This window comes from Cyprinodon tularosa, unplaced genomic scaffold (genome assembly GCF_016077235.1).
Source record: "Cyprinodon tularosa strain WSP-4 unplaced genomic scaffold, ASM1607723v1 ctg124, whole genome shotgun sequence".
Taxonomy (NCBI): Eukaryota; Metazoa; Chordata; class Actinopteri; order Cyprinodontiformes; family Cyprinodontidae; genus Cyprinodon; species Cyprinodon tularosa.
Window position 1 is genome coordinate 2,823,732 of NW_024038048.1, and position 14,299 is coordinate 2,838,030.

The following is a 14,299-nucleotide window of genomic DNA, read 5'->3' on the forward strand; positions in this document are numbered from 1 at the left end:
TCTAATCACATCTACTCCAATCTAAATAAATAAATAAATATACACATGTTCAATAAATAAATAAGCATTCAATTAATTACCCCCAATAAATGGTGAAATGATATGTTCTCATAATAAATCATTTATTTAAAAAATGCTGTTATGTTCCTTTTTTTTTTAATTCCTTTTAAAATGCTTAACTATTTTTATTTTATTTTATTTCAAAAAATCACTAGATAACCACAAAAAAAAAAAAAAAAATCTAGAAAATGAATTGTCTTGACAAATAAAAACATTTTGAAGATATAAAAACTGTAAAATAATAGGAAATAAAATATGACTAGAAAGGATTCACAAAAAACTGAATTTTAAGTATTAAAAAATTAAATATATAAATGTTAAAGTATTGCAATTGTTTCCAAATTAATTTTTCTTTGCACCAACCAAAGGGGAAAAAATAGAAAAAAAGCATCTGAATTTTCTTTTTTTTTTTTTTTTTTTTTTTTTTTTTTTTGTGGTTATCTGCTGCGGACATACTGTAAGTGGACTGGTCATGTTATTGTCCGACTGATGTGTGGGTTATACAGGCCAAACATCTTCCCTTGCCAACCCAAATAATGAAATCCGTTTTTTTTTGTTTTTTTTTATCTTGACGAAAACTAGAAATATGGTCTGCCTGCATTCATCAACAACTTATGTTTGTGAGACCCCCTACCCCTCAGGACCCCCGCCTAATCAATGCAAAAAATAACGACAAATGGCTTTAGCAGGTTATTCAGAGTTGACGCGGTACTTTGCAGACAACTTACTCTCTTGTTCTCTGACAATAGAATTCAACCACCACCATTTACAGAGACCCCCTCCCCCCCACAGCTCAACTTTGTGGTTTCAACACTGCAGCGAAAGTTTCCTGATATGGGGAAGAGTGACTTGAAGGACTGCATTGATAAGATCAACGAATTTCTCCGTACAACACGCAAATCATCCCAACGACTCTCAATGTAAACCTGTTCAGTATTCATCACAATAAACACATTTTCCCACATGCTCTTTTCCCACTTTGTGTTGTTTTAAAATCTAATCTGAAATATAGAAATAGAAATTATAGAAACAAAATGTTTCACAGCAGTTTTTTCAGGAACAGAATCAGGTTTATTGACATTGTCAGAGAAGGAGTTCACAAACTAGGGATTTTTTTATGGTACAATCGTGCAAGATGACACATATAAGGGTAAATAGAATTATAAAAATATCTAAACACTGTGGCAATATATAAGCAATATCTATACCGTATATCCAGGTCTGGGACGGATTTTAGCAGGGGCTTACCGGGGCTGCGGCCCGGGGCCCCGGCATTCCCGTAGGATTTATATTTTTGTGAATGGATAGTGTTAGAATTTACCGTATTTTCACGACTATAAGCGCACATAAACGTCTTTTTATCCCTTGAAATGTGCGGTGCTCCCTTTGGTAAGGAGACCAGGTGGGGGTTTTTCCACTCATCAACTTCGCTGTTGATGCAGAAGCAGCGAGTTTAAAAATAAAATTAATAAAATTTAACAATATCACACCAAGATTTGTGTGTTTTGGTGAGACGTTTCCTAGCTTTCTTTAGTCTGTCTGCTTCCCTGATTATGACCAGTTTTTTGTCCTGTGGATCAGCAGTCAACTGAAAAGCAGGTTTATTGGGGATCTTGGTGTGATATTGTTCAATTTTATTAATTTTATTTTTAAACTCGCTGCTTCTGCATCAACAGCGATGTTGATGAGTGGAAAAACCCCCACCTGGTCTCCTTACCAAAGGGAGCACCGCACATTTCAAGGGATAAAAAGACGTTTATGTGCGCTTATAGTCGTGAAAATACGGTAAATTCTAACACTATCCATTCACAAAAATATAAATCCTACGGGAATGCCGGGGCCCCGGGCTGCAGCCCCGGTAAGCCCCTGCTAAAATCCGTCCCAGACCTGGATATACGGTATAGATATTGCTTATATATTGCCACAGTGTTTAGATATTTTTATAATTCTATTTACCCTTATATGTGTCATCTTGCACGATTGTACCATAAAAAAATCCCTAGTTTGTGAACTCCTTCTCTGACAATGTCAATAAACCTGATTCTGTTCCTGAAAAAACTGCTGTGAAACATTTTGTTTCTATAATTTGTATTTCTATATTTCAGATTAGATTTTAAAACAACACAAAGTGGGAAAAGAGCATGTGGGAAAATGTGTTTATTGTGATGAATACTGAACAGGTTCACATTGAGAGTCGTTGGGATGATTTGCGTGTTGTACGGAGAAATTCGTTGATCTTATCAATGCAGTCCTTCAAGTCACTCTTCCCCATATCAGGAAACTTTCGCTGCAGTGTTGAAACCACAAAGTTGAGCTGTGAGGGGGAGGGGGTCTCTGTAAATGGTGGTGGTTGAATTCTATTGTCAGAGAACAAGAGAGTAAGTTGTCTGCAAAGTACTGCGTCAACTCTGAATAACCTGCTAAAGCCATTTGTCGTTATTTTTTGCATTGATTAGGCGGGGGTCCTGAGGGGTAGGGGGTCTCACAAACATAAGTTGTTGATGAATGCAGGCAGACCATATTTCTGGTTTTCGTCAAGATAAAAAAAACAAAAAAAAACGGATTTCATTATTTGGGTTGGCAAGGGAAGATGTTTGGCCTGTATAACCCACACATCAGTCGGACAATAACATGACCAGTCCACTTACAGTATGTCCGCAGCAGATAACCACAAAAAAAAAAAAAAAAAAAAAAAAAAAAAGAAAATTCAGATGCTTTTTTTCTATTTTTTCCCCTTTGGTTGGTGCAAAGAAAAATTAATTTGGAAACAATTGCAATACTTTAACATTTATATATTTAATTTTTTAATACTTAAAATTCAGTTTTTTGTGAATCCTTTCTAGTCATATTTTATTTCCTATTATTTTACAGTTTTTATATCTTCAAAATGTTTTTATTTGTCAAGACAATTCATTTACAGATTTTTTTTTTTTTTTTTTGTGGTTATCTAGTGATTTTTTGAAAGAAAATAAAAGAATAAAAATAGTTAAGCATTTTAAAAGGAATTTAAAAAAAAAGGAACATAACAGCATTTTTTAAATAAATGATTTATTATGAGAACATATCATTTCACCATTTATTGGGGGTAATTAATTGAATGCTTATTTATTTATTGAACATGTGTATATTTATTTATTTATTTAGATTGGAGTAGATGTGATTAGATGAGCTTTATTGATCTCACAGCGGAGAAATTCACTCGTCACATATTGGCATAGAAGTTACTGGAGGTGCAAACAGGGAGGAAAAAGGTGCATTAAGATGCTTTATTAAAAAAAAAAAAATATTTAAGGCAACTCGGCCACAGTTGGGATTGAACCCACAAGCTGTTGATCTGGAGACCACTCAGCTTAACCACTGCGCTATAAGTTCGCAACACGTGACAGCCCTCCCAGTCTGCTACTTGACCAGACTGGAAGGGGTGTCACGTATTGCACGGCAAGAAAGTAACACACAAAAACAAAGCTTTCAACGGCACTTATATTTTACAAAACTAAAGAAAATATATTTTCTTACATACCCTTTTGAATAACTTTGGCTTATCTTAATGAGGAATCAACTTTGGATATGATTTTAATTTCAACATCACCAGCCGCAGCACTGTCTCTGTCGCCTTTCTCTGGTTGCGCTACAGTCCGTATCCCCGGCTCCAACTTAATTAGGCCCGAGCAGCAAAGCGCTGCGAAGGCCTATTGTTTTTCGAAAGTTTCTTATTATTATTGCGGTTCTTTTGGCATTTTGAACGCATTTTACGGGGACTTCGCATATTCAAAAACTCAGGAAAACGTGGCAGTAAATTGTCCCCCGCGTGAAATAGCCGGTCTGTAATGGAATCCAAAACGGCCGCCCCCAAATTACGCCACAGCGCCCCCTAACGTGAGTTGGGGGAAACTGTAAGTCACAGAGATCTGAAACTTGGCACATCGGTAGATCTCCTCAAATCATGAAAAAAAGTCTCTTGGAGGTATGCTCTAAAACCCACAGGAAGTCGGCCATTTTGGCTCAAAGTGCGATTTTTGGCCATTTTTCATTTTCGCTCATGTCGAACTTTAACGAACTCCTCCTAGGGATTATGAGCTATCGGCTTCAAACTCGGTCATTATGCAGTTAAGGCATTGGAGATTAAAAGTTATCAAAGGTTTTCGTTTTTGAGCATGTTTAAGGGGTCCCCAGGGGCCCCGAAGTTAGGGTACTTTTGAAGAATTTCAAAGTGGAATAACTTTTAGAAAAAAGGTTCAAATCAAACCACGTTTGGCAGTAAGGAGCCCCTTTGGGTGCTTGACCATACTGGATGGTCAAATGATGACATCATCTAAGCCCCGCCCCCTAAGGGAAGAAAGTCACTTTTTTCACTTGGGAGGGTCCCTTTGAGTCATTTTAAACACCAGCACCTTGAAAATTTGTCAGATGATAGAAAACATGTTGGTCTAACTTCGTTTAAAGCACAGAGATTTTGAGTTAAATGGTGTTGCCGTGGCGCCATGGCGAAGTGAGGCATTTCGCCATGAAAATAAGATTGGCTCTCATTTCCTCATTATTAATCAGATCTGCACCAAAATCACAAGAGATGATCCTAGTCCAACTCCAAACAGGAATCCAGAGCAATATTTTGTGGGCGGGGCTTAATTTCACTACAGCGCCCCCTAGAAATAACAAACTTCAAACCACCAGCCCCAAGCCGTTTTTAGTCCTAGAATATTGAAACTCTGAACACATTTGCATCTCATCAGGCCCTAACTAAAAGCCTCTTGAAGCCATGGTCTAAACCCCACCGGAAGTCGGCCATTTTGAATTACAATTTACTCTCTTGTGAAAGCACTGACCTTTTTTCAAAAAATTGTATAAAATCAGCCTTTTATCCAAATGAGCTAAAACTTTCAAAATACGTTCTTTACAAAGCCTGCTGTAAGCTGGTTACAATAGCAAAGCGCTTCTTTAAAGTCCGTCACTCTGATTTTTCAAAAGTTTGCGTTCTCGCCTAATAGTTGGTCAAGTGGACAGATAATGCCAGGAAATAATTCAGCCCCTAGCCATGCTCGTTCCTAGGATAATGAAACTTGGCACACATCTGTATGAGCCCCCCACCTACAAAAAGTTTCATTGGAGCCATGGTCTAAACCTCTCATGAAGTCGGCCATTTTGAATCAAACGGCACCCTTATGAAAATAGAATCACTATGTTAAAATATTTCTAAAAAATCAGTCGTTTTCCCAAAAGCGCTAGGACTTTTGGAATATATTCCTCTAATCGGTACTTTTTTGATGGTGTACACAGCATAGCTCTTCTTAAAAGTCCGTCACTCTGATTTTTCAACAGTTTGTGTTAACAGGAAATTGTTGTATCTCAAAAAGTTTTATAGCAATCCTAGCCAACTTTGGAACAGTTATTTATCCTTTGATTATAGAAAAGACTGCCAAGTTTGGCGTGAATCTATGCATGTTTGAGCATCTTATGGGGTTTTCAACTGCCGCAGTAAAAGGCATTCACGTTTAAAGATTTTTCTTTCTTTTAATTATTTAGTAAATCATCTAAAAAAAATCTAGGACATGCAAAATGTGTTCGTTAACATTCTTGATTTTTTTCTGGATTTTATTGCAAACTATAGATTTTTAATGATTTTTTTTGTTTTGAGTAGAGTCGGCCATTTTGAATTACATTTTACCGTGTTTTGAAATCACGGACCTCTTTTCAAAAAATTGTATAAAATCAGCCTTTTATCCAAATGAGCTAAAACTTTCAAAATACGTTCTTTACAAAGCCTGCTGTAAGCTGGTTACAATAGCAAAGCGCTTTTTTAAAGTCTGTCAGTCTGATTTTTCAAAAGTTTGTGTTAACAGAAAATTGTTGTATCTCAAAAAGTTTTATAGCAATCCTAGCCAAATGTGGAACAGTTATTTATCCTTTGATTATACAAAAGACTGCCAAGATTGGCGTGAATCTATGCATGTTTGAGCATCTTATGGGGTTTTCAACTGCCGCAGTATATGGCATTCAAGTTTAAAGATTTTTCTTTCTTTAAATTATTTAATAAATCATCTAAAAAAAATCTAGGACATGCAAGATGTGTTCCTTGACATTTGTGATTTTTTTCGGGATTTTATTGCAAACTATGGATTTTTAATTATTTTTTTTGTTTTGAGTAGGGTGTATTAGCGCTAACCGTGGAGTTTGGCAGTGCTGTTTCTCCATCTTTTGAACATATACTTTTGACCCACCACCTGAGATGGCCGCAGCATCTATCTCACAGATGAGATTCATCCCAGATATTATATTTTATCTCTAGTTTAACCCTTCCTGACCAAAGCTGTGGTTTTCTCCGGCTGGTCCAGAGGTGAAGCGTGGCGCCTTTTCCGCTGGCTGAGAAGGAGCAGGGGGGCGGCAAACTTCTAACTTGCTGAGCCTCGATTTAAGACATAAGGGGTCAAAAGCAATCAAAAGAGTTTTTGCTGTGACAAACCATGTGGGCGTGGCCAAGCATCAAAATCAGACTTTGCGCCATTAGAGTATGACTAAACTGCCTCAGGCCCTGCTTTTATTAAGGATTATTAAATTTGTATAGCCGAACACGATGCTCAAAAAAGTATATTGGAGCCATGGTCCACACCCAACAAGAAATGGGCCATTTTGGATCAAAGATACCATTTTCTTTTTTTAGGTCATGACATATCTGAGGGAAGGGCTCTTGGTTTTTTTGAGTTTGAGACTTCAAATTAACTTTACATGGACTATAGTCATAGCAAATTAAAAGTTATCAAAATTATTATTCTACATGGGAGCATGTGGGCGTGGCTAAGCATCAAACTGTTAACTCCAGTCATACAAAGCCACATTTCTAGGAGGAGAAGGATGATGAGGATGACAAACAAACAGCAGTAGGAGATGCAGTGAGAGCAGCAGCAGGAAGAAGAATATGAAGAGAAGGAGCACAGGGGGAGGAGGATGATTAGGATGAGAAACAGCAGAAGGAGAATGGAGGAGGATTAAATGAAGCAGGATAAGGAGGATGAAGAGGATCAGGAGAAGCAGCAGCAGGCAGGAGATGAAGAGAAAGAGCAGCAGCAGGATGAGGAGAAGGAGATGCAGCAAGAGCGACAGCAGGATGAGGAGAAGGAGATGCAGCAAGAGCGACAGCAGGAGGAGGAGAAGGAGACACAGCAAGATAAGCAGAAGCAGGAGGATGATGAGGAGAAGCTGCATTAGCAGGAGGATGAGGAAGATGAGAAGCTGCAGGAGGAGGAGGATAAGAAACAGTGGCAGCAGCAGAACGAGAAGGAGGGGGAGGATGAAGAGAAGCAGCAGCAGGCATAGGCTGAAGAGCAGGAGCATAGGCTGGGAAGGAGCGTGGAGGTGGAGGTCGCTTGGTTCCCGCGGTCGCAACATACCAGGCGGTGCGAGCTGCGAGGGCCGCTCAATGCCACTTGTGGCTTTAATTAATTTTATTTTTCATTAAATAATAGCGATGCAGATAAATAGAAATAACAGTTCTCAGATAAGATCGGAGGTGTATCTATAACTACTATCAATCTATCTATAAATATTTTCATGAAATAAGATTATGCAGTCCCAATGTTAAATTAATTCATTAACTTTATTTTAATCAAAAACAAAATAAAATAGAACAATATCACACCAAGATCCCCAATAAACCTGCTTTTCAGTTGACTGCAGGCCCACAAACGTACAGACACGGTGTCTCTGACTAAAGGAGCTGGTCAGCTCCTCTTTTTATACAGGCTCATGCGTGAATGTCCAACGAATAACTCCAATTGTTGTTTCAAAAATAGAAAACCTGGTTTCATTACTTTACATTCTAACTTTCATTACTTTATAAAAAAGCGATAATAATTATAATAATAAAAAAAAAAAAAAACATTTAAGGCAACTCGGCCACAGCTGGGATTGAACCCACAGTCTATTGAACCAAAGACCACTCAGCTTAACCTCTGCGCTATAAACTCGCAACCCGTGACACCCCTTCCAGTCTGCTACTCGACCTATGTAATTCTGACTCATGGGACGCCGAAATGGAGTCAGACTGCCACCTAGTGGCTATAGTAGTCACATGTTTTTCACACAATACGTGAAACACGCGGAGCGTGAGTGAAGTGTCCATTTCCAACCAGCGCCCACTGTAGCTTAGTATGGAGCATCACAGGTACTTATTGGGATTTGCATGTTCTGGCAACTTTTTTTTCCTTTAAAACTAAATTCAAATAAGGAAATTAATTAACTGACGATTTTTCATTTCCAATCAAAAAGGGAAAATGAAGCCGATTTTCATTTTCTTTCCCCAGTATATATAAAAGGATAAACGAGAAAAACATACTAAAAAAAACGGCCCGTTTTCGGGGATTTTTCCTATTCCTCCTGGCATTTTGTTCTTCAGAGTTGAAAGACGGAAACAGGTTAATAAATCCAAAAGTGCAAATAAAAAGACCTGATCTCATCCAGTTTTCTCCTACCATCACACACAAACACCCCACTTTGCATATTCATTGCAGCAGACATTTCTGGATGAGATGCTCTTTTCAGCACCTTTGAAAGACTCAGTCCTTTTTGTACACTGAAAATTGTACATTTACTTATGCAAGAGCTCTGCAGGCCCATCACTTTTAGCTTTCCAAGCGATACATAAAGCTTGTTTAATTTTAAGTTTAGCTGTCAGAAAACATAGGCTACAGCACAGGTTTAGCATCTGCCGTTCTGTCTACAGATGGGTTAAACAGGTCTACTGTGTTGCTTAACTGTATTCCTGTGTACAACAAGCAGAGTGGAAAGATTCATTATTTATTAAGACTTAAATGTTTTGCTTGATTAGCACAATCCCCATAACATTATTTATTGCCATGTTTTATTTGTGAAAATAATTAATTGGTCACAAAAAAAGTTTTATTTATTAGTCTAAGCATAAGGATGTGTGTGTCTGTGTGTTTAGCCCAGACCTCAGTAAATCTCACACCAAAGTTCTGGAGAGTTTGGAGTTCATCCCTCATTACGGAGAACCCGTCAACACCACAAACTATGACAACATCAGACGATACCTCACTAAGGTACAAGACTTTTAGAAAACACTCTACTTCAAAATTCAAATTACTAAATTCAACTAAATTCAAAACAATCTACTGGACTTTGTTTCCAAGTTTGGGGACGTTTCACGTCCCATATAGGAAGCTTTTTTAATTAAAAATGTCAGAAATGGCGTTGAGTTCGAGGTTTTATACAGTAGCCCAACAAAGCCTTTTTTTTGTTTGGAAGACATGCAAACTGGAACGGACAAAGGGGTCCACCCCTTTGGAATGGGGGTCATTTGGCTTCTTTTGTTAGCCTGCAATGCCCCATATGCTCTGATCTTTATATTGGGGAAACCAAACAACCTCTCCACAGACGCATGGCCCAACACAGAAGAATGACTTCCTCAGGACAAGGCTCTGCGGTACATCTACACCTTATGGACAAGGGACATTCTTTTGATGACCAGAATGTTCACTTTTAGGACTAGGAAAGAGTTCCCTTCTCTTGCCCTTCCCACTATCATCGCAGCCCCAGCCCCGGAGGACCTCGCCTCTTTAGCCAGGCCAACAATCCCCTTTAACGACCCCCTATTCAGACACTTGAGCTACTTTCACACTGCAGCCTGAAGTGACAAAAATCCGATTTTTTTGGCCCATATGCAACCTGGATCTTATCTTTTCATGGCAGTCTGAACAACACAGATCCAATTTTTTTCCAATGCGACCCAGACCACTCGGCTATGTGGTCCTGAATCCGATACGAATCAGATCTTTTCAAATGCAACCTGTGTCTGAACGGCCAGGTCAGATTCATCCGACCTGAACGTCATTAATATCCGACAAAGGTCACTATTCTGCGTCTTGCTACGCAGAAGCGGCAAGAAAAACAACAACAATGGCAGATGATAATGCGGAGAGCAGCATTTATGTTTAACCATATTGAAAAGATTTTGTTTTTATGGTTGGAAAAGACTGTTAGATGCGCGCCGGCACTACCATCCATCTTTACTTCCGGAAAAAAAGAGCACGTTGGCCTGTGACGTCATTGTGTCCTCTACTGCGCATGCAGGACACTTGTGTTGTATGACTGCAGTTCACACAGGAGATCACATACAAGTCGGATATATTTGGAAATATGAACGGCAATGTAAAAAAATCGGATTTAGCAAAAAAATCTGAATTGAGCATCAAGGCCTGCAGTGTGAACGTAGCCTTTGATGGGTATGGGGCAGGCTATCGAAAGAAGCGAAACAACCCCCATTCCAAAGGGGTGGAGCCCTCCATCTGTTCAATTTGCATGTTTTCAAAACAAAAACAAGGCTTTGTTGGGCTACTGTATAAACTTCGAATTCAACGCTATTCCTGAAATTTTGAATTGAAAAAGCTTCCTGGATGGGAAGCGAAAAAGTCCAGTGGATTGTTTTGAATTTCTTTTTTTGGAATAAGTCTCTCTGTCTCTGTCTGTCTTGTGTGGTGATTGGGTCAACTGGGCATATTTAGAAGTATTATGGTACGACCTGACAGGCCTGCGAGACACCGCACCATCCTCTGGGCTGGCTGGTGGAGACGCTGGTGACGGCGTACAGGATGACGTATGTCGGGGTGGGATCAAACCGCAGGCTGCTTCAACAAGCTGTCCAGGAGCTGCAGGCCTACCTGACTCACTTCTACACCATCATCAGGTAGATTTGATTTGATTCACCTTACCGTCGGTTTTCTAGTCTAAGAAAATGGAATACGGTAGAATATACCTTTGAGAATCAACTTTACGAACCTCTTTTGTTCTTAAGGTAAGTTCCTTACCTTATTTTTTTTTTTTGAGAAAGAAAAAAATCATCATTGTAATAGGCAAAGGTTGCTAAGCTACTATTCTTAAAACTCAGTTAACACATTTCTAGTTGTTGAAGCTATGATTGTCATAATGCATGATGCAAAATTTTTTAAACTTGATACCATATACTAGGGAAAATACTAAATAATATTTTCGATACCCTTGCAAAAAGTTTTAAGGCAAATTTATTTCTGTTTGAGTGCAAAACAAAATGTTTATAATGTGATAAACTTTTAAGTAAATGTTTATTTTGAACTTAATACATTTTAATTTGATTAATAAGGGCTAAATAAATGAGGACAAGTGGGGGGTAGAAACTAACAGAAAAGAAATTTAAAGCAAAAAAATCACAACAATATTATTTGTAGTTATTTAAAAATTCTTAAAATTATTTATTTAAAATAAAAAGAGAAAAAAATGAAGTAAAAAGTAAGTAAATACATGGCATATAGAAAAATAAATAAAGTAAATGTATAATTTTGTCTTTTTTGCTTTTATATATTTTGTCAGTTACAGTCTTCCATATTGTTTAGTTATTCTTTATAAAAATGGACCACTTCCTTGTTATCATGACTGTATTGTTATTTATAACTTTTAAATTAGTAATATGATTTTATTCTCATAATTTTTATGCCTTTACTTTCATAGTATAATCAAATGTATCTCCCAGTATTTCCCTAATAAGTTGTATTATACTCTTCATTACATACGATAACTGTTAGTGATTAATAAGAATTGCGCACCGCAGTATGCTCTCCTGTACGCTGTGCAGAATTACAAAGCAGAAGAACCACAAGGTGTCATATTATTATTTCCCTGTAGTTGGAAATGAAGTGCTACACTGAAGAGAGGATTAAAGCTCATCTTCCTTGTTTTTAGAATAGCTTTAGAAGTGAGCCGATTGTGAATTAGTAAAACCTTAAAATTCAGAATGAAATATAATAATCAACCCATTAGGGTGAAACTGGAAGTAAAATGGTTGCTGTTTATCTCTGTATGTTTGCAGGTTTTTGTTTCCAGGGTTACCAGGTGATGGTGGCATCATCCCAGACCCTCCTCACCCCGACCCTTTCAAAGGCCGGCGCAACTCTGATAAAGTGGAGCAGGGGTCAGCATTAAAAAGCATCGAGAAACAAGATCGCCGTGGATGTTAGGAGATTATTTTAAATATTTTCCTCTCTGTTGTTTTCTCTCCTCTCAGTGTTTTAGTGGTCAGCTGCTCGTCTCTGCTCCTCCCCCTGCTGCTCCCCCGACTCTATCCTCCTCTCTTCACCCTTTACTGTCTGCAGCAGGAGCAGGAGGAGGCCCAGTACTGGGAGCGCATCCTCCGACTCAACAAGCAGCCAGACCAGTCGCTCCTCGGCTTCCTGGGAGTGCAGGAGTCAGTGTGAAAACACACAAACACACCATCCAGACATTAAATTTCCTCTCATCTTAATTTAGCTTTTCTATAGCATGATAAACCAGACTAAATGTGAGATTAAATGTGTAATTTAGTCTGGCCCCGATGAATGAATATCAAATAATCTGATTTTAAGGCATAAAAATGCTCCTTCCACTGGGAGATTTTCTTATTTACCTACTCAAATTAAGGGTAAATACACTTCTTTTAAGACATTTTCACAAAAAGATATTTTTTTTAGTGTGTTGTTGGATTGCAGGACAAGACCTTATTACCTTTGTAACTTTCAAAAATTATGTATATTTTGATGGCATAAATGAATGTCAATGTAATAACAAGAAACGACAACTTAAAATAACAAAAGTGCTTATATTAAAAAAATTCATGAAAAACAGAGTAAAAGAAATCCATTTGTAAGGGGTATGCAAGTGATCAAAAATGGTAACTGAATGAGTGTAGAGCCTCTTCTTACTCACGTTTCAACAAAAAACCAAGTCTAATCCTTCCAAAACTGATTCTAAAGCTGAGTCAAACGAGAACTGTTCAATAGTTGCTGCCATCTTCCTTGTTGCTCTTTCTCCAGCATTGCGCAGCTTTGTCGTCCCGCCCTCAAAACCCACTTTGCATCCAGAAATTCAAAACATATCTCTGCGTTGTGATTGGCTCGCCAGTTTTAGGGCCTGGGGCATTGATCGAGGCTAGGCCACTCGCGGGCAAAAATTATTTTGGCCGCTGTCGGGTGGGGCTAGTTTACTAGGCTAGCTTTTCTATACTTTAGAAAATAATTAGTTTATTCTGAGCTGCTTTTTTTAGTATTTTTTTTGTGTCGTCCTTTTGTTGCAGGAAGTTTTGGCCTCACTGGATGTCCATCCTGGGAGAGAAAAAGCAGGTTAGAGTATTTCATTTTTTAGCCTTAAAAAAAATAATAATAATAAGTCAGTGTGTGATATTAAAGTACTGTTTAACTGAAAAAAAACAATAGATTACTATAGTTTTTAGAGGGGAGGAAAGTACATTTAGCATATTAGTAGCCCCTTTATTTTTGAGAAAATATATAAGATTTAAAAGCAGAAAATAAAGTCAATTGTGTGATTTTTAATCTGGGGATAAATGTAGCTGTTCTGTGAAGGAACTTTAGAAAACAAACAGCTTAATAAAGACCAAGAAGCACAGCAGACAATTCAGAGATTAAGTGCAGAGCTATTTAAGGACGGTTTGGGTTAAAAGCTGCTAATTTACCAACAGATGGCTCTCAACTGACAGGTCAGGGAAGGAGAACCTCAGCAATTTGTTACCCTGGAGGAGCTGCAGAGATTCACTGCTCAGGGGGAGATTCAGTCAGCATAGAAGAGCAGCAAAACAATCCAATGGTTGGATTAAAGCCAGAAGAAGAACTATTTATAGTTTCCAGAAGCTTTTTAGGAGACGTGTAACGTGCTGTGGTTTGAGATCAGCATTAGACTAAATGGAAAATGTAAGTTTAGCAGAAAATGAGGTCAGAATCCCCACAGTGATGCACGGTAGGGGCAGCAGCATACAAGGTGCTGCATGCAGAGTCATCGACAGTCACCATAAACTGTATTTAGTTGTTTTTTTCTTTCTTCACAGATAGTTTCCAGCAGTAAAGATGCCTGTTTTGTTTCTGCTGTTGAGACTCTGCAACAAATCAGGTACCGATCCAACAAATCAGGAAGCAATTGGTCGGAGAAAAGCTGATCTAAAGATGTTGAGTCTATAGTGAGCTGTCTCTAAATGGTTAAAGTCACACTGCTGGTCCCTTCCTTTGCACGCAGCACCACGTTTACCCCATCAGATAAACTGATGGTGATTCAGAGGACGTTTGAGGAGCTCACCCTGGAGGTGAAACCTCTGCTGGCCGGAGACTTCCTGTGGTGCATGGACGACCTGTTCCCTCTCTTCCTTTACGTGGTTCTCAGAGCCAGGTGCATCATCACCCACACAGTCCCTGATCTATAAGCACTCTGATGGATTATT

The 14,299-nt window shown here is 38.3% G+C and overlaps 1 protein-coding gene across 2 annotated transcripts in view; it reads left to right on the top strand.

Annotated features, from left to right (window-relative positions):
• LOC119777484 (alsin-like) overlaps nt 1-14,299 on the top strand; it is a 49,846-nt gene that overhangs the window by 31,622 nt on the left and 3,925 nt on the right. Inside the window, exons 31-38 of one of the 2 annotated variants that reach the window (XM_038276372.1) lie at nt 8,996-9,110; nt 10,596-10,753; nt 11,909-12,010; nt 12,104-12,113; nt 12,192-12,283; nt 13,148-13,193; nt 13,913-13,974; nt 14,098-14,247. In XM_038276372.1, coding sequence (XP_038132300.1) covers nt 8,996-9,110; nt 10,596-10,753; nt 11,909-12,010; nt 12,104-12,113; nt 12,192-12,283; nt 13,148-13,193; nt 13,913-13,974; nt 14,098-14,247 — 735 coding nt within the window. Of the gene's footprint in view, nt 1-8,995; nt 9,111-10,595; nt 10,754-11,908; nt 12,011-12,103; nt 12,284-13,147; nt 13,194-13,912; nt 13,975-14,097; nt 14,248-14,299 lie in introns of both variants that reach the window. The other variant, XM_038276370.1, reaches the window with a different exon arrangement.